We start from the raw sequence: 20,767 nt of genomic DNA on the forward strand, positions 1-20,767 counted from the left end.
GGGTTCTTAGTTAGGCTCTTGTTGATAATGAATTTCTCAAGAGGAACGAGTCCTTGTCGGACTTCTTGACCGACTTTGGACAGGTACGCATGGATCTTGTCCAAAACGTTTTCCTTGTCATCTTCCGAAAAGATTTGGTTCAAGATGTAACTTGTCCATAAGAAACGTATCAGCACAAGAGCGTATTACAAACACTCAACCGTTTCGACAAAAATAAACTCACCTACTAACATCCTGACTCAACCCACACCAATCCCTTCTCACCAAATCCAACCCCTTAGTCTCCAACACAGTCTGCAACCGCCCATCCTTTTCTTCAACACTCAGCGCAGCATACTTTTTCTTCTTTAAAAGCAACATACGCTGATAATACCCATCCATCTCAATCTCCAAAAGGTTATACCGCTTGTTTACGGCTTTTTTAAACTCGTTCCCAATTTTCTTGACTTGAGCCAAGTCATGCGTGTTGGTGTGAATCATGATGGAGTCCGTGTCACCGTAAATGACTTCGAGGTGCTCTTGTTCGGCAAGGTCCACCGTGTTTTGCAGAATCTCTCGTCCCTTGCTCGTGATGAGCATCGCGAGGGGTTTGGCGTAGAATCGAGAATGGGAAAACCCAAGACATCCGTACATACTATTAGCAGTCAATTTCAGAGCTTTTTGTCGGATATCATACTGCGCCAGTTGAGCAGGCGTGGCTTTAGGGTCTTTCATTAGGTTCTTGACGGCTCGACGCCGTTCAACAAGGGCAGCCAAGAGTTTTGGCAAGATGCCTTTGGCGAGATCCGGATCCGGTACATCCGGCATCTGACCCTCTTCCCCATCAGATGACCGATCGACCGTCGTGAAACAGATATTGTACTCTTGGATAATCGAAGGGTACAAACTGTTAAAATCAAGCAACAAAACAAACTTGTCGTAAAATCCCTTTTTTGGTTCCAGCACGAGACCACCCGCATACGCCGGTTTTCGTCGGCTGCTGCCTTGCTTGGGTTGTGGTTGACCCTCGTCCTCCATTTCATGAAGCTGATCTGTAATTACTTTCTTCCCACCAAAGATCTTGTCCGGGACTACAAACTTTTTGTTATGGAATTCATGAAGGAGAAGATACTCATTTCGTTCGGCTCGCGCTCCAGTCATTGTACGCGCCCACAAATTGCCGGCAAGGTTCGTGAGTTGCCTCGTCAGTGGCAGGACCTGAAGCTTAAACATCAACTGAGCTTGAAGGTACCCGTCAAATTCACAGTGTTGGATCATTTCAAGAAGTTTTCCCGCATCCCAAAAATATGTGGGAATTTTCTCATAGTCAATGTTGGGCCGGTCCACTTTTAGCTGAGATGCAGCCAGCTGCGTCAAACTGTAACTCTTTGACCTGATCAAATCCTATCGATTGAACCGCAAATGAGTATCATATATAGACTAACAGGTCTTACTCATTCATTATTCACCTGCGCTGCCCGATAGGTATCACATAGCAGTCGTCCGCTAGCAATCTGCCTCTCCGCAAACGTTGAATCCGCGGTACCACCAGCCCCCTTTTGCAGATGTGGCCATCTATTCAATCCAATGAGTCCACGTTCTCACAAATCGCAAGTCCTACAAGCCACCTACTTTGTTCTCCGCAATCGACCAATCTTGGACCACTGATCAACCTTATGCCATTTCATACGATGCAACAGTACATCCAAGTCAAAGTCGATGAAATTGTGTCCGACAATGATATCGGGATCACTTCGATGAATCTGGGCTATATATAAGCACAATGTCAAATCCAAACGTCTAGCAAGTGGTCCTTTCAAGCACAGACTCACCAATCAGGAACCCAAGCAACCCTCGCTCGTTGCGAAGAATTTCCACTTTTGTTTTTTGCTGCTGTAAAAGCGTATTGAACCCAGCAGGAAGTGGAATATCTTCCAACTGTCGAACAACCGTAAATCTCGTTGGTTGTTGCTGATCCGTCGTCACGCCGTCAAGATTCACATTGTGATACACCAGTCCACTAGCGACCACAATCTCGTTAATGTGCTTTTTATGGTTCATCACGGTCCTCAATGAGAGACTCATGACCACCAGTGGCGGGGCCTGCTTTGGCGCAGACGAGTCGTCTTCTCGGAAAGGATTCAACGTTTTCGGGTTATCCACTGTGACTTCGATTTTACACCATGAAATGTTCTTGTTGGTCAAATTGGCGTCCTTGATCTCGACCCAACATGGGCCCATCAGTCTTCTTTTAAGAATAAACAGTTCCAGGGCACTCGTGTTGGTGCCAAACATCCGACTAAAGCTCTTGCCGCTCAACCCAGCAGGCAGCGCGGGCTGCGAAAACGGATAAACGACTTTAAGGTAATCCGATTCAGCGGGCACACCAGGAATCTCAAAGGCGTAGTTGCGGGAAACCTTTGCGGAAGCAAACTCGGATATCTTGTACTTTTTCCGGAGCGCGTCAAATTCGCTGTACACGTCAGGCATTTCGACTTCAATGTCGGTTTGGTGTCCGTCGTCATCCAGCATTTTTTCTCTTGGCAAAACCAGAACGTTTCGCTGCATATTGTTGACTATAACGCAGCAGGAAACGTAGCTCCCTTCCTTCTTTTTCAGGACCTATAATGTGTCGGTAAACATCCGTATCCCATAGCGGCAACATCATTACATAAACTTCCGTACCTTTCCAAACAAATACACTACGCCATCCTTTTCAAAAGCATCAAGCCAATACATTCTTAACGATCCATCTTCCTCGAGCACATCAGCTGGCCGCACCGCTGTGGGCCCCGGCCCCGGCTGTGAAGACTCTACACCTTGCACAGCAATAGAATCTTTCATAGACATCCATCCCTGACAATTCGATCTTGTCGGTGCCGACACCACGGTGGGTTCCGCTTTTGCATCTACCCGCTCAAACTTTGGTACAAAACTAGCAGCTGCTGTGCGTTTACCCGTTTTTGTTTGCAAGGGCTTCACTTGGACCTCCACCACATCGCTATCCTCGGGCTCCTCCACTTTGATAGCCGGACACGAGTGTGGCTCGACTAACGAGTTGATAGGGAAAACTTCTTCAACCAGGACCACATCATCATCATCATCCATTGGCGCCCCCATGTCAAATGCCTCCTGAGTTTGAAAATCGTAAGGGTCCTGATGGATAGGCTCAACTTTAACCGCGATTTCATTGATTATAGTCTGGAAATGTGAACACCCTGTTCAGTATAAACAATCGGAGCGCAAAGAAAAAGCAGACGTACGTTTTTTCCATTGCCCAAGGATTCTCTAGCACGATCCTCTTGATCTACTATAAACGGGTTCGCGGCTTCTTTTCTAATTGTGGAGGAAGACGTACTAGTCAAGACTGGGGCCGTATGCTCGACTTTTGGTCGTTTTGGAGCATGCAAATCAACTTCATTGTCCAAGTCGTTGAAAATCGATCCCAAAAGATCCTCCTCCTTTTCTGCCGACACCGTGTTCTAATCGTAGTCATATTTAAGCCTGATGCGTTCGCTGACAGTAGAGGAAGATAGCCTTACCGCAACAACAGGCTTTGGTTTAGGTTTCGGGTTCTTGGATTGTTTATTAAACAAGTTTTTGATATCTCCCCCTTGTTTATCCTTTTCTTTATCCTTCCCTTTGCCTCGTTTTCGCTTCCCTGAGAGGTACATCCCGAGCTATGAGCACCCGACATTATGTTAAAGCGATTTTAGACGCTCGCTAACCTTTCGCGTCGTCCTTGTCATACACCTCGACATCACTGCCACTGTCATCAGAATTGCCAGAGGCCCACTCATCCTGTCCGTAATCGACATAGCCAAGCCCATCGTCGTCAATTACAAAGTTGTCGCCTTCCAACATTCGCTGACGCCGCATGGCTGTGTATTCATCCTCCGTGATCTCATCGTAAATGTGCGCATCTTCTTCCACCTTTTGGTACATTTGGACTATTAGATTTCATTTTTCTTTGGCTCTGAACGCAGAGTGATGACTTGGAAGGAAGACTTACTTCATATTCTTCAAGTCTTGACGAGCCCCCTGCTCGTCGTTCTCGCAACTTTTGGAGAGCAGACTGTCGGCTCATGACCTCAAACACCGCTTCGTTTCCCGTACAGAGAAACAAAAGCTATAATTGTAGGATGTACTGTTTTGAACCTGTTTGGACCTGCCCGATGCCGTTGCTGGCACAGATGCCGGAAGATAGCTATCAGGGCTGGTCGGTCTGAGTTTTGAAGGATAACACACACTGTCCGATCGGGCAGACAGCCTAATCACGTGCATAGTCACACGTGATCGTATCGCGGAGTGCCTTTGGACGTCAGGAGCCCCCTTGGTCTTTCTCACCTGTATCCTAACCCCTTCGGTCGAGCCGGCCGGCGTCCTTTGAGTTCTATTCAATAAGCGAAGGTTAAGGGGATACTTTGCATATTACTTGTAGCCTAAAACTGTGCGGGCGTGGAGCCAATGAGTCTGAGGAGACCGTCAAGCAACTTTCAAGAGTCGGTGCTCACGGCCAGCGTGACGAGTCGCGTAACCTCACCAGGACACTCGAGGGCTGCCACCTCGGCGATAGGTTAGCATGAACTATTCATTTCTTCTGCTTGCGTGGCTTCGAATACCCTTCTTTGCCCTGTGATCCTGTGATCCACGTTGTGACAGAGAGCGCGTTTTTAACAGTATCGTCTCGTACTTGACCTATACGTCGATAGATCATACAGACACGGAGGATTTCGTGCGGTACTTGCTTGAGGGGTCTGGTGCTGAGAAAAACGTCGACTTTGCGGCTCTTCGGAGAGATCTTGAGATCTCAACACCGTCCATCTCCAAGGTGTTGGATCTACAGAGTTATAATACTACCGACTCTTCACCGAGTTCCAACACATCTAGGATCCCTCATGTTGGGAGCAGAGAACAGGCTGATGTATGTTGTGGTATTTATCTTTTCGTACATGATGGCGATTGTGATTACCGAGACTATTGTAGGGTCGTTTTGAACTTGGGGCATCCGAGGAAGAGCTACCAAGAACATTCCCATCCGACACCGAATTCCGTAAAACCGCTCGCGAGCACGAAAGAATACCATCTAGTTACGAACAGAGGAGACCTGCTGACGTAGCGCCATCCTACCTCGGGACCTCAGGACGAAGATCTCCCCCAACTGCCGCCTTAAACCCTCCTTTTCGAAACGACCCAGCACCACACGCGGTTGAAAATGAACCGGATATCACGGGCACTCGAAGTGCTCCCCTGCATACCAACTCACTTCGTAGTGCAACGCTGACAGCGGACCTGAACACCAACTCTCGCGCATTTTCAAATGTGTTAACAGATTCCACCGTGAAGCCGATCAGGGGTTTGGAGAGACAGAGCAGTCATGATATTCAGGACAGCCGGGGAGGTCCAGTATCAGATGGACCTTCAAACAGATTTACGAGCGCCTCAGGGGACGTTTTTCGGAGCAGGTTGCCTTCGGTGACAGAAGAACTTGGCACCTTTAGGCCAACGGATCCTCTGATATCCACTCGCTCTAGATCTATGCATGGACTGGCTGAGTATCAGGTAGGGAAACTAGGGCCTTTTATCGTTGGCTCATATTAACCATCACTTGAAGTCGGCAGCTTTGCAGGATCTCTCCGCACAGCTAACATCTGCTGGCTTCCCACCGCTCCATCCTGCATTACTGTATTCCAATGTTGGAGACCCGGGCACACCAGGAGTTTTGAGCGAGCGACAGGTGGAGGCGTTGAAATCTACTTTTTCGTCCTTGATCACAGAGTATGTCAGGAGGGGGGAAATGGTGCAGAACTTGGTGAACAAAGTCGCGCAGGTGGAAAAGCAAGGGGAAATCTGGCATGAGAAAGCCAAGGAAGCGGAAGCTCAAAGGCAACGAGCAGGTGGAAATGATATGCGAACAATAGATGAGCTGCAGGTAACAGAAAGGTTGACCAGTGGTTTCTGCCAACATGATATTAATTTGACTGCTGGGTCGCTATATAGAAAACCATAAAGGCGTCCGTCACGCAAAACGCCACTTTGACGGCGGAACTTGCGACCGCCCGAGCTGAATGCGCTGACCTCCGTAAGCGCTATGAAAGTCTAAAGAAGCATATGAAAGAGGAGGAAGATCGGGTTGAACGTATCAAAATGGAAATGGCCCATATGGTGGAAAAGGTGAGAGAGGACTTTTGATAACTTCATCCGAACCGTGTATTTAAGCGCGAAATAGGCGGAAAAAACGCGACAGCGCAATGAACGTACTTTTATGACTATCACCGGTCAATATCATCGTAATCCGAACAAAAGCGGGCTGGATCGCTTGACTTTGGAAGTTATTGAAGTATATGAAGATAAACTCAGCAAAGCTCGCCAAGAAGTCGAAACACTTCGGTAGGAGAACGATACAGGACGCGAGAACCGAACTCAAATGCAATCGCTCATCATGTTGACATTTCTAGAGTGAAACTTGTAGAGATGTCGCAACAGACCCGAAGTCGGTCTTCCCCCCAGGAGGAGGCTAATGGAAAGTTTGAACCAATGTCGTCGTTCAGGGCGTCAAAGAATGGACACTCGTCACGAGCAGTATCGGCGAGAGATGGCATTGATCTTGAGGCGGAGCTTGCTGCCCGTGGCAAGGGTGCGCTGGAACTTACATTGGAAGAAGAGAGGGCCGAGCAGTTGCAGAGAGCTATGGGCCAACAGATCAATGTACGCGCTGCCCGGTTCTGTAGGATATTGAGTTGCGGATGCTAATGCTCTGCTTTAGGGATTACAGGCGCGCCTCGAAGCCATGACCCAGGCCCTGCGTGAATCACAAAAGGAGGCCGACCTATTAAAACTTCAGCTTCTGGCTTCCAAAAAGGCTGACTGGATGGAGCAGACAAAGCGAGAGAGAGGTAAATGACCATGGACCCATAGATGTTGCTCTTTCATTCTTAGTTTCTTTTTTTCTTTTAGCGAACGGTTTGAAAACGAGGGACCTGATCCGGATGGACAAGAAAGCATACAAGCTGAGATTGTTCAAGATTGATAACCTCTCGCTTGAAGAATGTCAGGAATTGCTCAAGGTGTGTGTGGCTGTGCTTTCCATGCCTAGGAATAATCCCACTCAAGACCTACCATCGTATTAGGATGTGTGTGTTAAATTTGATATTAACGACATTGATCGTTTGTCGACTGCGTTGGAAACCGTTGAGACGGTCATTAGACTTGTTCCTCAAATGGAAAAGGTGGGGATCAAAAAAAGCAATGTCGTTATTGAGCGGACCTTGCATTTCTGACAAGTATTATAGTTTATTCAAGGAGTCGATGGAGCTGTCTGGGCGCATAAATCGCGATTCCTGGGTGATAATGAAAATGAGGGGGATGTCCAACTTGGGCCTCGTCTCTATCACCGGTTACCAGAAACGCTGGAGGTCGTCGAAAGCTGGGCCAAATCTATCGGCGATATCGAAGTTCTTCGGGTGCGTTGCATTACATACGCGGTGAGCCCCAGACTGACAACTAACGATCTTACAACAGGACTTCCGCAGACGGGTGCATGATATCATGAGAACGAGGCAAACGGCTAGCAGCGATGAGAACTGTCTCGAAGCAATCAGGCGAATGCAGTCTGGACAACAGCAAAGACAGCGCGTACCGAGCGCTGGGGCAGTGAGTGTTTACCCTCTCTGGAATCTATGCTGACGCGTAATTAACAGTTCCCATTCGCAGCCTGTCAACGACGCAGCCTACTTGGCTGTCAACCATTTCCGTGATCTATTTGAACTACGTCCTACTGAGGATGTTCAGGCGAAGATGAATGACTTGTATGTCTTTTACGCTGAGGTCCAAGCTGGTAAGTTGACGATCGAGTCTCTACAACAATGCATGGTTCATCTAACTCCGTTTTACAAGGGCTGGGACGCTTGCGGGATACCCTTGGACTCGACCATAGTATCCAACCCGGTCGTGTACTTGTCCACGCTGCCGATGCTGTGCATTCATTAGCGGAGCTTTCTGAAGGTTCGTATCTGGCTGCCAAATCATTTGGGCGAATCATTGGCTTATTTCTTGCATCAGCAATGCGGAAATCCATCCGGCGAACTTCTTTGGAAAAATTGCGACGCCCACTGACGCCTCCAGCACAAAATGTCCGAGAGCGTCGTGATGATAATGGGCAAGTGACGCATTTCAGAGAGCGCTCCACATCTCCTGTTGATCGACGCGGTGGGGGTGGTAGTGGAGACTTTGTTCCAATTCACGGAGTTGATGACGTAGGTGCGGACGCGCACCGCGTCGAAAGAGAGCGCAATGGGCATTTTGGAGCTTCTAATAGCCGTTTTCTTTCGAGACGAGGAGATGAATCGGGTCCAAGGAATCCGTCGGTCCATTCACAAAGTGAAACGGGGCCGTCCGCGAGGTTCCAAGATCACGGTGGGCATACAGTCTCCTCAAGACCTGAGCCATCCGGATCCCCAAGATTTCCTAGAGCAGACATGGGAGGGGCTGGAAGGGACAGGATCCCATCACCACAATCCGGTTCATATCGAGTCGAGCGATTGGGATCACACACAGGGACAGCTGACAGAGGGCGCTCTGCCCCTCTTGACGCCGAAGCCCAGTTATCGTCCTTGCTGGCAAGGCCAGATATGCAGCCTTCGTCCAGAACCCAGCGTGAACCGCCATTTTCAGGAAAGTCTTCTTTGTCGCGCGATAGAAACCGATTAGATGAGATTCTACGATTTGGTGAGGAACTAGCCCGATCACCAAAGAGTGGGCGTGCGTATCGCGATAACGGCCAACGATCGAATAGTCCTGATCGCCTTGGCGGCCGGTCATCACCCATTTCTTTAACAGTCCAGCGTCCTGTATCAACGGACCGTTTCCGCACTCCCCGGACCTCCACTCCCGAGTACGGACATTTCGATGAAAAGGAGGGAATGTATGGGCAGGGGGCTGGGTGGGCTGGAGACGAGGGTTTTGATGGCCGGCCTTCTGAACACGATGAACAGGACGACTTTGAAAAAGTTTTAGAAGAAGAGGGACGTAATATTCGGCTCTCCATGGACGATGACATTCCCACTCATATCGGCAGGGCCGAGTCTCGGGAAGAAACCCTTTCTCGGCGTTCAAAGCATTCGCCAGGCCTTTCGGGTGTGCAAATGTTGACTGGTGTTATGAATTACGGTGACGAAGATAACGAAGCAAGTCAGAGTATGTTGGATGTACCATCCCAGGCTGTTGGTATTGACCCCGACGTTCTTTTTGGACGGCGTGGAAGTGAAACTGTGTTAATGGAGGGAACGGTAGAAGGTGTTAACCTTTCTTTTGGGGAAATGAATGTGGCTCCCGAGGGTAATGATGAATTTTCTTTTGCTGTTGGGACGTAGCGATAGCAAAAGGACAACCCCAATCTTTTTGTATATATATATACGAGTCCGAAAATCGTTTTTAAATCAAAACGAAAACAGAGACGTAAAGATGCAATATGGAAAGTTTGTTTTAGAAGGTGAAATCTACACTTTTTTATTTATGGAATATATATCGCTCAATGTTCACAAAGTCCCAAGAGTGGGTTTGGACAAAGAGACCAGAGACATGTCACAAGAAAATACAACTGAAGGGGCAAAATATGTACAAATCCGCCAAGTGGTGTCCAGACACCTCATCCTTTTTTTAGTTCTCGGGCGCTTTGATGGCACTCATATCCTTTCCACCAGCATCCCTCTTTGCCCTTGGCTTTGGTGGTTCCCATTTCTCACCATTGGTGGCCGCTCGAATAAACATCAATACAGCAAAGACAAGGCACATTGCTCCCGTCGAGGTTGGGGCAAGGAGGATACTCGGGGCTATAGCAGCGGCATGGAAGACCGCCCGGATCCACAAGTTTGAAGAGAATGGTCCCAGGAGGGTGAAGGGAGCGACAGGCCAGTTCCACCCCATGAGGAAGAGCCCGACAACACTGGAACGAAGGTAGACGGTAAGAATTACCAATTACGACAAACGTTTAAGCTAACGTTGCCGACTTACATATTAATGACACCCAAAATCATTTTGGGATACCATAGTCCAATAACTCCACCGGTCAGAATGACTGTTGAGAGTGCAAGTTAGGAATGGACAATGAAAACGTCCAAAACTGCGCTCCACTCATCACTTACAAAAGCCGGAATTAAGTCCAAGATAGCGGGCCCATGGGTACCAGTTGAAGCGTCCAAGACCCATATTGCTTGCTTGCAAAGTATGTTACTCTATTGTGTTATTGGCGAGTTGTAATGTTGCTAATGAGATGATGCTCGTTGACAAAAAAACGGTCGTTGGCCTTTGTCCAAGCGCCTTTTAAACAAACCTTTGCAGTCTTTTGGCCAATTGCTTCTTGAAACACTGTGTCTAAATGATCGATACCATTTATGGATATGTTGCATTTGAAAACGCGGTCTTGGTGTGACATTACCGTTTTATGAATTTATTCGTCAGAACACGTCAGCAGTGAGTGTGCTCAACGAAATTAAAGATGAAGCTTAACCCTGCATACGTTGATACTACTTTGATTACGGAGGAAACATGCAGATTCCAGATGCGATTATTTGCGTTTATCAAGCTTGCTTAAAACATATTGGCTCTTTCATGGCAATCTCATTGGAGGAGTAAAAGGATCTTCAGATAGCGGGTCCGTACAATGGTTCTATCGCATTTGCAGGCACACAGCATTGGGTTAGAAATGGACTTTGGTTCGATTTTGTTGGCCTTAATGAGTATTTCATATCAGCTTCACCATGAGGTTTGTGCTGCATTCGCACACTTCTTAATCGTCATGGCTTCAATTGTATTGGCGCATATAAGCAATCTACAGTTGCACCAGATTAGGTTTGAATCTGGTCATTACGGAAAACTCCGCTGTTGCGCCCAGGCGCAATGTGTTCATTCGAGTTATTCTATTCGCATGCAATGTTTATAAGGCATGCTCATATCAGTACTTTGAATTTGTCTATATAATAATTATTCTTCTGCCGCAACCAACCGCCATTTTCATCACACCTCCTGTTCAGATGGATGAACCGGCAGCTGGCATATCGATTGGGGTGCATTGGTTCGATTGGCAGAGGTGGATTCTTAGATTGGACAACTTGTGGAGATTTCCCATGATGTTTTCATTGATCAATCAACCAATACATCCAATTTTAGCTTTTGCTGGCAGCAGGATGGATCGCAAGATAATGTGTGTGTGCGTCAGCCACCATTCTGGAGTAGTAGTCTCCAGTGAACGCAAGCAATGCATATGTACTGTAGTTTTGCTTCCAAAATGGTTGGACCCCATATGGCACATTCACGACCAGCATCAATCGGATACACGTTTCTAGATACACGGTACCATGTGCACTAGGGGTCGAGTAGTTTTGATTCCGAGATTTTTGGTTTTTAGACTATTCACCGTCAGGCCCGGTTTCGTCTGAGGCTCATTCGGCGACATCTTTTCTACATGCTGCCTGCTCACGTATTCAGTCCCATGTGCACTGGTTTAGAATACTTCTTGGTCACCCCGAACCGCCTTATGTCTTGTATGTTTAATGAGTCGGCCCTGAACTAGCGACGCAGAGTAGGAAACTGTTACTTGTAGTCCATGGTCCGTTGGCCCTGAGCACTCGGTCCCACTCTGGCTTTCGTAGGTTCCCGACGCATTCACCCTAGCGGCGTGCCTTGTACTCGGCTGTCAATCAATCCGTTAGGCCTCCGTTCCACTCTGACTTTTGCAAACTCTTGGGTGCATTGACCATAGCGTACCCTCATCGTTCATTGAATAGATCCACCACACACCCTTCTAGCTTGCGCTGCACTCGGTTATCGCGCCCTCTGTTGATTCAGTTCGTTGGGTGTTTGGACACTGTTGCAATCTTTCGTCCCCTGCATTGCACCTGCTTGGGACTCGTCCTCCGTTGAGCTTTGGAGAAATCGATCGAGCGTCCCCTATCTCGGCTGAGTTTGCGCCGGCCGTACGGAGTTGTCCACGCGCATCTTCATGCGCTTTTCCCGTGGTGCCAGTCCTCGTCTCTAGCGTGCCCTGTCTCCACTGGCCTCCCAGAAAGTACTCTAAGGGCTCCGTCTGACTTCCTATTTACATACCACGTCCTTTCACACCCGTGGGCAGCGCCTACCGCATCTTGGCACTTTCCTCCACGCACTCATGTGTTCCTTTCTGCGCGTCATGTCATCGGGTCACATGACCGTGGTCAAGCGACAAAAGATTTAGCCCCCGTAGGGGCATCCACTCAGTTCTAGCGTGTCATCCTTGCGCAGGGGCCATGCTAATCTTCTCTGTATCGATTCCAATTTTAATTGATGTCAGAGGGTCCCGAAGGACCTTGACAATTGCAAGTAGGAGTGATTTGGTATTTATAGTGAGAATGTCAATATTGTTTCATGACGCTGGGTTGCGCGTTTCAGAATCTTTTGGGTGACTGTGCACAGCATGTGATATCAGATGAACACTGCTCAGAGCTCACTATGGACAGATTACGTAATACTTAGGTGCTGGCTACCTAATTAGTTTGATTCATCACTCTCGAATGTCGCTGATTGGTCGAACGTGCGTCGCGCTGATTGGATGAACGCGTGTCCACGTGCAACCCCTTGACGCGTTGTCGTCTATAAAAAGGCCCTCCCCCATCGTTTCTCCCTTTCTCCTTCATTCCTTCGCATTCGTGAAATCACTCGGGCTCTTCATCCCGGATGAACTCTTAGGTGGGTAGGCGGCTGAAAGTGGATGGGTTTCATCGTGCTTGCATCGTCAGCTACCTCAGTTGGCCAAGCGATCAGTCCTTTACTTGGCTAATTATGTGCATATTCGGGGCTCTCGCCTGCTGGTGCCATACGGATCCTGGGGACTACAATCGAAGGTTTTTGCTGAGGTGGGCGGATAAGGGCGGCTCTGCGGACGCGTCGATTAGTTCGTTCTGGCGAGGTCTGTGCATCATTTCGGGGCTTTTATGCCTGCTGGGGCCACACCTCTCCGCGGGCTACGATCCGTTTAGCGACCAGAGTTAGATGATGTGAGCTTTGCTGGGGCCGTGACCCTCAGTTGATTGATCAACTGCGATTCACGGTATCTTTCGGGAGCTGGGCACCATAGGGGGGGTTTTGGCGGCTACGGCAAGCAGTCACTCGTGGGCTGTCCTCCAATAGCATCTTGCAAGGTCTTTCTGTATGTCCATCTACTTTTTTGCTAACCTACCCGCTCTTTTTTAGATTCCTTATTTTTCAAAGGTCTTTCCTTTGGTCCCGCTTTCGTACAGACGGAATGGCATATAGAAATTTGATCTCTCTTTGTATCATAAATTCGTACTTTCTTAATTATATTTATATTAATGATGATCATTGGAGACCTCGAACCAAAAGCTTTTTGCTCATATTGAGACTCTGTTCACAAACTTCTATTCGTAATATTGTAATTAGCGGAAAGAACGATTCGTATCTCCATTGCGCTCGGGCAGCTGTTAGTAGTCATGGAGGTCAGTGCCACCAGATACAAAATGTTTGTGGGCACCATGGTATCGTTTGTCATTTAGAACTCTGTGTTATTGGTAGATGAAACATTTATAAAAGCGTTCCACACTTTGGGCTGGCCCTCACTGGTATTCCAAATTGAGCTATCGAACTTTGTTATGATTTCAAATGGTATTGCTGTATCTGGTGCTTTTTACCTTTTATATGTCAAGTAGGTAGCGGAATAAGAATGAAGAATGCCATTTTATCGTTGCTGTTGTGATCTGGATCGCATCTTGTCCATCAAAGCACAGCGAAAGGAGACTTCCCAAGGAGAAGATGCTTACGGTAGAGCAAGGAACATTTTGTTCCAATCCATTGTTCGCTGGTATCGCCAAGAATGGCAAATGCGACCAAACGTTCTGTCAAAATGCTCCAAACTTTCAAAGCAGCGGCAACGTTTGCAAGCTTTATAGGTACAATAAATGTTCTAACGGTCCCAATTCAGGGTTCACTTCATGCTAAAGATGATTTATGATCGTTTATATTTTATAAATATTTGAAAACAAATTGTGTGCATTTATGTTGCAGCCCTGCGGTACCCCACAACGGCTGAAGTGATCAGTGGCAGGGAACTTTCTAATATTTTCAACTGCGCCCGCCCTCCGACGCGCGCGTGAACCTCCCAACGACAAACGCACTCGTCGCAGCAGAAGGTGACAGTCGCTTTCGTTATCTGGCGGGAGCTGTGCAATGATGTGTAGCTCCGCGAGTCGGCAATGTTGCCCATTGTCCAAAACTCTGCTACATCCACTGCCTGCTCCCCGCCAACATATGGCCCGCTCTGAATGCACGCAACACGGAGGACAATATCGCTGGCTGCACCTTTGTCCACTCCCGTAAAATTTGTTTACCGCAGTGAGGAAGAACAATTCGTCGGAGGGCGCACGTTGTCGGTTGTTCACTGTGGGAGAAAGTCGCTGCCATAACGGCTGGGGATGGCTGAAGATGATTCTACAACTGGGCTCCCCATAGGCCTATAAGAGGTAATACTTCCGTATTCTTACCTCCATAACAATATCCGTAGCCCTCTTTCAACAGGTAAAGTGGTAATTGATCATTGAGATTGAGCAGCATATCACTAATGACTGTGCGCCCTTAGAAACCCATCAACCACAAAGAATGCGCTTCGACTGTACATCATTTCTCTCGGTGGTAGTTCCTCTACTCGCCTACACTCTTCCAACCTCGGCCTTACCAAACATCAAGTGCCGCACAAACTCGAACCAAAACTGCATGCAAATTGCCGCCGAACAACACGTTGGCGCTGGCGGTGTCGCAAACATCTTGTCAGATCAGGTGCAAATGGCCAATGGCTACCGCGACCAGAGCGAGACAGATCTCGTGAAAAAAAGTCTTTTTGATCTTATCCAGGAGCCAATGGCATGTAGTAGGGACGGCGTGTACTGCGAGGATTACACGAATGGGCCCGATGGCGTGGAAGCCAAGCTGCTTTTCGCTAATCGAGAGTTTGTAAAGAACACCAGAGTGATGAAGGAAGGAGCGTTATCATATGTTTGTGCATGCTTTGACGCTTGATGCTGTGGGGATTAGTCATGTGGCCACGGATATATATTTGGAACATCTATCATTTGTTTATATATGCATGCGTGTATGCGTTATGCTTTTCGCTAATCGACAGTTCGTAAAGAACACCAAAGTGATGAAGGAAGGAGTGTTATCATATGTTTGTGCATGCTTTGACGCTTGATGCTGTGGGGATTAGTCATGTGGCCATGGGATATATATTTGGAACATCTATCATTTGTTTATATATGCATGCATGTATGCGTTACATTCGATTTGCGTGAAGTTGCCCAGTTCTTTCTGATGAAATTAATTCATTTTCCTATGAAGACTTTTGAGCAATTGGCAAGCGTGGCTAAATTGATTGGGCTCGTTGTCCGACGGCGTGCGCCATGTCGTTTCCATATCTTGTCGAATTCATGAGGCCTCAAGTATTCGTCCGACACCGTGCACTGCCTATTTCTGAAGTCGATCCTGTTAAAAAGGCGGTACTCTGGAAAAATATATCAAGGCTCGTGAAGTCGAGTATATAATGGCAGCAAAAGCAAAAAGTCGGCTCAAACATTCGAACGCTCCTGGCCAGGGTCGAACTGGCAACCTCTCGGTAGCTACCTCAGATAACAGCCGAACGCGCTAACCAATTGCGCCACAGAAGCTGGCGGAACGGCATCCAAGTCTGTATTATATAATTACAGTCATAAAATGCTTTGTTGGTTACAAGAAAGAAATTTCAAATTCCGACCGTGCGACTTTTTTGCTTTTTCTTAAAGTTGCAAAGTCTTTTGCCATAACACAATCTTCCTGCCGTTTTTTTTTTTCCTTGGGCATTGTATGGTGACGTAGGGGAGATTTTCAATAGAAGAAAAAAAGGGAAAAGACTTTTGCGCAGTTTTCAAACTGCGGGCTAGTGGTATAAAGCAAATCCCTCTACGACCAAATTCCTTTCCTTTGCTCGCAACTGATCACACAATCCCCACATCTCCAACATCCAAATGCCAAGTTCATCAACCACAACCACAACCCTCCAATCCACGTCCCTCCTTCTCACCCCTACCTCATCATGGACACCAAATAGCCATCTTCCTATTGAGACGCTTGACGACGTTGTACCTGCCAAAACCTATTTGCGACGAAATGCGTTGGTGGGAGCAGATGCCGCTTTGGATAAACTGCGAAAAGGGTTTAGTCAAGCTGCAAACCGAGTTTGACATTACTAAATAGGTGGGGTCCGGGGGAGGTGGGCTCTCATGGACGATCTGTCTTTTTAGAGACATTTGTACATTATTTGTATCGTATTTGTAAACAGTATACATATGCAATAAAGGAACTATCTATGCAAATTAACTTGGAAACCAAATGAACAAGAACAAACCATTTTCTTTCTCATCTCATTCACCACCTTGAAGAAACTGAAGGTCACCACCAGCACAGCATTCAACCCCGTCGCCATGACCTGTAGGACAAAGAGGATCAGATCGATGCTATGCCTTATCAAGCCTCATCCCTGTCGTCCCCCCATTCCCAATCTCAAAAAGACGTCAACGGTTTCAGAGTGATTTTTGTACATCAACCGGTCGTGGGACCATCTGACGGCTATTCCTATCATTTTTGTTTCGACTAAACTCATCACTTTTCGCAGTGTCTTTGGGCGGTGTCCAAAGGGGTTGAGGGATGCATAACGCAAACTTACATGCACATTTGTACTTCACTCTAGCGGTATCTCGTTTGCATGAGCGAGGGGAGGAAACCCGCCCACAGCTGTGCACGGCTGTGAAGCGAGGGCGAAGGCGAGACGAGGACGACGCGGCCATGTGAAAATGCAAGAAGAATAAAAACCGGAACTGTTGCCATAGCGTCCGACAAGTCATATGAGGGACACGTGGCCATGTTCAGAATCAGATCCAAAATACAGATACAAAAATACAAATATACAGGATTACTCTCGCTCGTACTGCCGGAGATTGCTAGTCCATGAGGGCTGTCAACTGAAGCGCAAAGAATGCACTTTGATGACTGTTCAGTCACGCGCGTCCAAAATACGGAGGATCGCCAAAAACAAATTGATGAGGTCCAGGTAGAGCTGTGGAAACAAGAGATCAACCTTCCTGACATTGGTTGCAAAGATCAGCATTTAATGTACCTCCACAGCCGCTGCAATATATTCTTCGGGACTTAGCTTGGTAAAAATCTCTTGCGTGTCCTAGAGGAGATGATCCATTATTCTTTATGCTATGACCATTTAGCTGCCGATATCACTACGTACGTAAACAATAAACGCGCAAAACAAAACGGCAGTCGCAACGGCAATAATGAGGTTGAAGGTTGAGTTATATGGCAAGAAGATTTGAATGAATGTTCCTATAATGATCACCTAAAACATTCACACATGAGAAAAAGGGTGAATACTTCTCATCTAGCAAGTCGGTGAATCGCTTACCCAAAGTGTGCCAAAAAGGAAGGGGCCCCATGAAGAAAAGTCATACTTGCTCTGCAGTGTGAAGAGCGTCAACCCCACAAATCTGCAACAGAAAGAGTTATTGTCAAACCCAGTGATTGGCACAGCCTCAGTTCACAGCAACCCGACATACAGCGCAAAAGTCAAGACAACGGCTTGTAGCACTGTAACAGAGTCAAAAAATGACACTAGACGGTAGAATGTGCACCACTTTCAGACCGAATTCAGGAATCGAAAGGACACATCAGTCACTCACCGACAGTGCCGATCGAATATGCTTCCAGGAGGGTGAAGAGCCCCAAGAGCCACCTATGGTAAGGGGCTATATCAGTCAAGAGTCTGAAATCAAAACTTGACACGGCGATGTAACGTACAAGTTGACTGGATGAGATCTACGCTTGACTATCAAAGCAAACAGGACGCCAAACGTCGCGAGCCATGAAAGATACATTGCCCATATGCTAGAAGGAGCATGATAGGTGAGATTCCAATCAATATCTAATAAATCTGACTAGCTCAACTATACGCACTTGGTTTGCACCCATTGCTTCACCGTTTCATTTGTCATGAAAAGGGCGGATACCGCACCGGTCAAACCGAGTTGGCAGGCGAGGATGGTATAAACTTTTCTGACAAATGCTGTTTAAATGTGATGATAAAGTGAAGATTTTAATATCTCTAGGCATTTTTGGTTTGTCCTTTCGTCTGCACGAGTAACTACATACCGAGGCGAATGGCAAGATCCGCATTGGCAACCGAAACACCATATTTGCTGCCGGAAAGTCAAAACTGTTAGGCAACTTTATTGTTTACAATCTACAGTCAACAGCAACGTACAAGTCATCTGGCAAGTCATTGTCATTCAAGTACGCCGGTGGGGCGACAAAGATGGGCGGGGCGCTAGAGGGAGATCCCGGGATAGCCCCATATCCCCGTGCTCCGGCAGCCTGAGCGTAACCAATAAAATCGGGATCCTCAGTTGGAGGCTCAATAATAGGTGGGCGCTTCGGAGATGACATGCCGCTCAAGCAAAGATGGTGTGGAAAGTGGAAGGTTGTGCGAACTTTTGACGTGGGTAATTGTGATGAATCATCAGTAGCTTCACGTGACAAATCCATTACGTACTGTACAATACCAGTACATGGAGTTCTGACGAGGAACTGCTCAACAAAACCGACACAAAAAATAATATGCAAAAAAGACAAGAATTCCTATTCACACAAATGCAACAAATATGTACAGTCCAAAAGATAGGGTATCGCTAACTGGCCTCATCCGCATCTCAATATTCCTATCGTCCATATCACGAAGCAGCAACAGGCACCACACGGCCAGAGGGAATGATCGGCTTCAATGAGAATCGATATGGACGCTCTAGGAAGCTATTCCGTCTTGCACCCCACAATGAAATCCTTTTGCTCCTTCCCTCGTTCCCACTCTTTCTCGATTGTACCGATTGTCGGTCAATGTCGCGTTCTTTTGTATCCCACGCCTGGGCGGTTCGGAGTAAAACATCTACAATGTCCCTCCTCCCAACGGCCGCCGCAACATCTATGGAAGAGCAGTTGAATTCGTCTCGTATGGTTGGACATGCTCCATGTACTAGCAATTCGCGAACGACTTCCAGGTGCCCGTTTGCAGCGGCAAAATGAAGAGCGGTTTGACCACGAATGGTCAAGGATGAGCCTTCTGGCTGGTGGTATAGGTCGTTCAAGTTGTCGGCGCTGCGAGTTTTCGATAGTCTTGGTCCATTTACATATGCACCACGTTGGATAAGAAGCCGGATGACCCCAATGTCACCTTGTCCAGCTGCAACGTGCAGAGGCGTCATGCCGTGAAAGACAGCGTTCACAGACTGGCCGTTGTCGAGGGCAAATTTGACCCAACCAATATCGCCAGCTATCATGAGTTTGAGTCAGTTCTGGGTGTGGTGAACATTCAAGCCATCACACATGGCTTACCAGAACACGCAGCATGTAGCCCAAAGTCAATGCTTCGCTTATCCCATAACCGAGTCCATGTTGATGCTGGCATTTTTACAATGGACGACCATTTGATAGGTTCCGAAAAGGACCGTGGTCGAGAGCGTTTTGTTGGTTGAATATGCATTGTTCGTCCGAAAGCGTAAAAGTTCAGATTTATCCGGCGAGGACTGGAGGGCGGTGAGATTTTATATGGAGGAGCTTGTCGACGCTGGGGGTGACGTGGGCAAAATGATAAACGGGCAAAAAGGATGCAGGTGACAAATTGAAGCGCAGAGCCAGCTGGCTGCAACACCTCATCACACCTCTATCGATATGTCCGAACAGACGAATCGACCCATCTCCGCCGGTTCCCCTTCAGAAAGGGCCATTCATCAAACTGCTCAGGTCTACGTCAGGTGTCACTTTTTGACAAAGCCGATCCTTGCTTTTTGCCAGTCACTGGGAATGACGTTTACACATCTGAGCCACAGATTCATGTGACTGTGCCTTACAGTCTCAACTGAGCCTCTGGCCATATTGGCACTGTGGGGTGGGCTGTGTTTTTTGACATGTGCTTGTGAACGACTTTGGCAGCTGAACCCCCGTCCTCGCTCACAAATGTAGTCTTTCTTTGCCCGCACAGACTTCTGATTAGACGATCAGCCCAAAGGGCGGTACAGATCGGAAGTTGGGCGAACTCCCTTTTTTATTAAAAAATAAATCCTTCTGCTGACATATGCTATCATCTAGTGCTGAACATTGGCAAGTGCGGCTACGCTACGGTCGCGGCGGGTTCAATTGCAGGGTTTGCCAGTGGCTTCGCCACAGCAGTTGCCGTTATTATCAGTGTGGCATCCATCACAGCAGAAGCATGCCCTGCCGAAACCGTCCCGCTCGCAGAGTCCGGTGTGCTTGCCTTCTTCATTCTTGCAGTAATCCCGACAAGATACTTCTCTGATGCAGGGACCAGAGTAGTTCTTGGCCCGATGCTTGCCGCGACACGAATCGGCGTCCGCCATGGATGCACAGAGGACTAAAAGGGCAACGAAGATGGTGATGATGGTGGCCAGGTATTTGGTCATTTTCGTAGGTCGTAGTTTGCAAAGCCGGAGAGTCGGGTCTATTCTAAAAGATTTTTATCAATCGACTTAGAACCTCGTCATTGCAGGTAAGGCAACCCGCTCCGTCCTCTTTTATATTTGACATCACAGAGTCGTCAGCCACGGATTTTCCGTTAAAAAAGTCTTGAACGCAAGTACAAGAAACCATGATCTATCCTCCATTTTACATTTTACACTTTTTGAGTCCGCATGTGTTGCAT

The 20,767-nt window shown here is 47.5% G+C and overlaps 6 protein-coding genes and 1 non-coding gene across 7 annotated transcripts; 2 read left to right on the plus strand and 5 right to left on the minus strand.

Annotated features, from left to right (window-relative positions):
- Positions 1 to 6: 6 nt before the first annotated feature.
- On the minus strand, positions 7 to 4,066 carry SPPG_02566 (DNA polymerase (pol2); the record flags this gene model as incomplete). Its single annotated transcript, XM_016750847.1, has 11 exons — positions 7 to 15; positions 75 to 150; positions 224 to 1,383; positions 1,449 to 1,554; positions 1,612 to 1,747; positions 1,812 to 2,601; positions 2,665 to 3,180; positions 3,243 to 3,461; positions 3,522 to 3,640; positions 3,708 to 3,912; positions 3,992 to 4,066. 11 exons carry the CDS (start codon positions 4,064 to 4,066, stop codon positions 7 to 9), a joined length of 3,411 nt encoding a protein of 1,136 aa, XP_016610102.1.
- Positions 4,067 to 4,396: 330 nt separating this feature from the next.
- Positions 4,397 to 9,519, plus strand: SPPG_02567 (uncharacterized protein). Its single transcript, XM_016750848.1, has 15 exons — positions 4,397 to 4,555; positions 4,692 to 4,903; positions 4,966 to 5,541; positions 5,594 to 5,911; positions 5,980 to 6,153; positions 6,209 to 6,369; positions 6,438 to 6,687; positions 6,746 to 6,875; positions 6,937 to 7,046; positions 7,110 to 7,208; positions 7,272 to 7,442; positions 7,501 to 7,632; positions 7,693 to 7,816; positions 7,876 to 7,983; positions 8,041 to 9,519. The coding sequence occupies exons 1-15, from the start codon at positions 4,447 to 4,449 to the stop codon at positions 9,348 to 9,350; spliced, it is 3,984 nt and encodes a 1,327-aa protein (XP_016610103.1). The 5' UTR covers positions 4,397 to 4,446; the 3' UTR covers positions 9,351 to 9,519.
- SPPG_02568 (uncharacterized protein) lies at positions 9,443 to 10,290 on the minus strand. Its single transcript, XM_016750849.1, has 3 exons — positions 10,122 to 10,290; positions 9,991 to 10,054; positions 9,443 to 9,922 (listed from the first exon to the last, which is right to left on the minus strand). The coding sequence occupies exons 1-3, from the start codon at positions 10,183 to 10,185 to the stop codon at positions 9,637 to 9,639; spliced, it is 414 nt and encodes a 137-aa protein (XP_016610104.1). The 5' UTR covers positions 10,186 to 10,290; the 3' UTR covers positions 9,443 to 9,636.
- A 3,611-nt stretch (positions 10,291 to 13,901) lies between these two features.
- Positions 13,902 to 15,263, plus strand: SPPG_02569 (uncharacterized protein). Its single transcript, XM_016750850.1, has 3 exons — positions 13,902 to 13,916; positions 14,032 to 14,541; positions 14,603 to 15,263. The coding sequence occupies exon 3, from the start codon at positions 14,623 to 14,625 to the stop codon at positions 15,037 to 15,039; it is 417 nt and encodes a 138-aa protein (XP_016610105.1). The 5' UTR covers positions 13,902 to 13,916; positions 14,032 to 14,541; positions 14,603 to 14,622; the 3' UTR covers positions 15,040 to 15,263.
- Positions 15,264 to 15,597: 334 nt separating this feature from the next.
- On the minus strand, positions 15,598 to 15,683 carry SPPG_10057. The gene has a single exon. It is a non-coding gene; the product is annotated as a tRNA-Asn (tRNA).
- Positions 15,684 to 16,300: 617 nt separating this feature from the next.
- Positions 16,301 to 18,526, minus strand: SPPG_02570 (uncharacterized protein). Its single transcript, XM_016750851.1, has 10 exons — positions 18,320 to 18,526; positions 18,208 to 18,254; positions 18,013 to 18,121; positions 17,857 to 17,943; positions 17,739 to 17,791; positions 17,616 to 17,670; positions 17,465 to 17,546; positions 17,291 to 17,398; positions 17,168 to 17,227; positions 16,301 to 17,107 (listed from the first exon to the last, which is right to left on the minus strand). Exons 1-10 carry the CDS (start codon positions 18,499 to 18,501, stop codon positions 17,045 to 17,047), a joined length of 846 nt encoding a protein of 281 aa, XP_016610106.1. The 5' UTR covers positions 18,502 to 18,526; the 3' UTR covers positions 16,301 to 17,044.
- A 130-nt stretch (positions 18,527 to 18,656) lies between these two features.
- Positions 18,657 to 19,861, minus strand: SPPG_02571 (uncharacterized protein). Its single transcript, XM_016750852.1, has 2 exons — positions 19,444 to 19,861; positions 18,657 to 19,381 (listed from the first exon to the last, which is right to left on the minus strand). Exons 1-2 carry the CDS (start codon positions 19,589 to 19,591, stop codon positions 18,786 to 18,788), a joined length of 744 nt encoding a protein of 247 aa, XP_016610107.1. The 5' UTR covers positions 19,592 to 19,861; the 3' UTR covers positions 18,657 to 18,785.
- Positions 19,862 to 20,767: the final 906 nt, after the last annotated feature.

The sequence above is a fragment of the Spizellomyces punctatus genome, assembly GCF_000182565.1.
Source record: "Spizellomyces punctatus DAOM BR117 chromosome Unknown supercont1.4, whole genome shotgun sequence".
NCBI lineage: Eukaryota > Fungi > Chytridiomycota > Chytridiomycetes > Spizellomycetales > Spizellomycetaceae > Spizellomyces > Spizellomyces punctatus.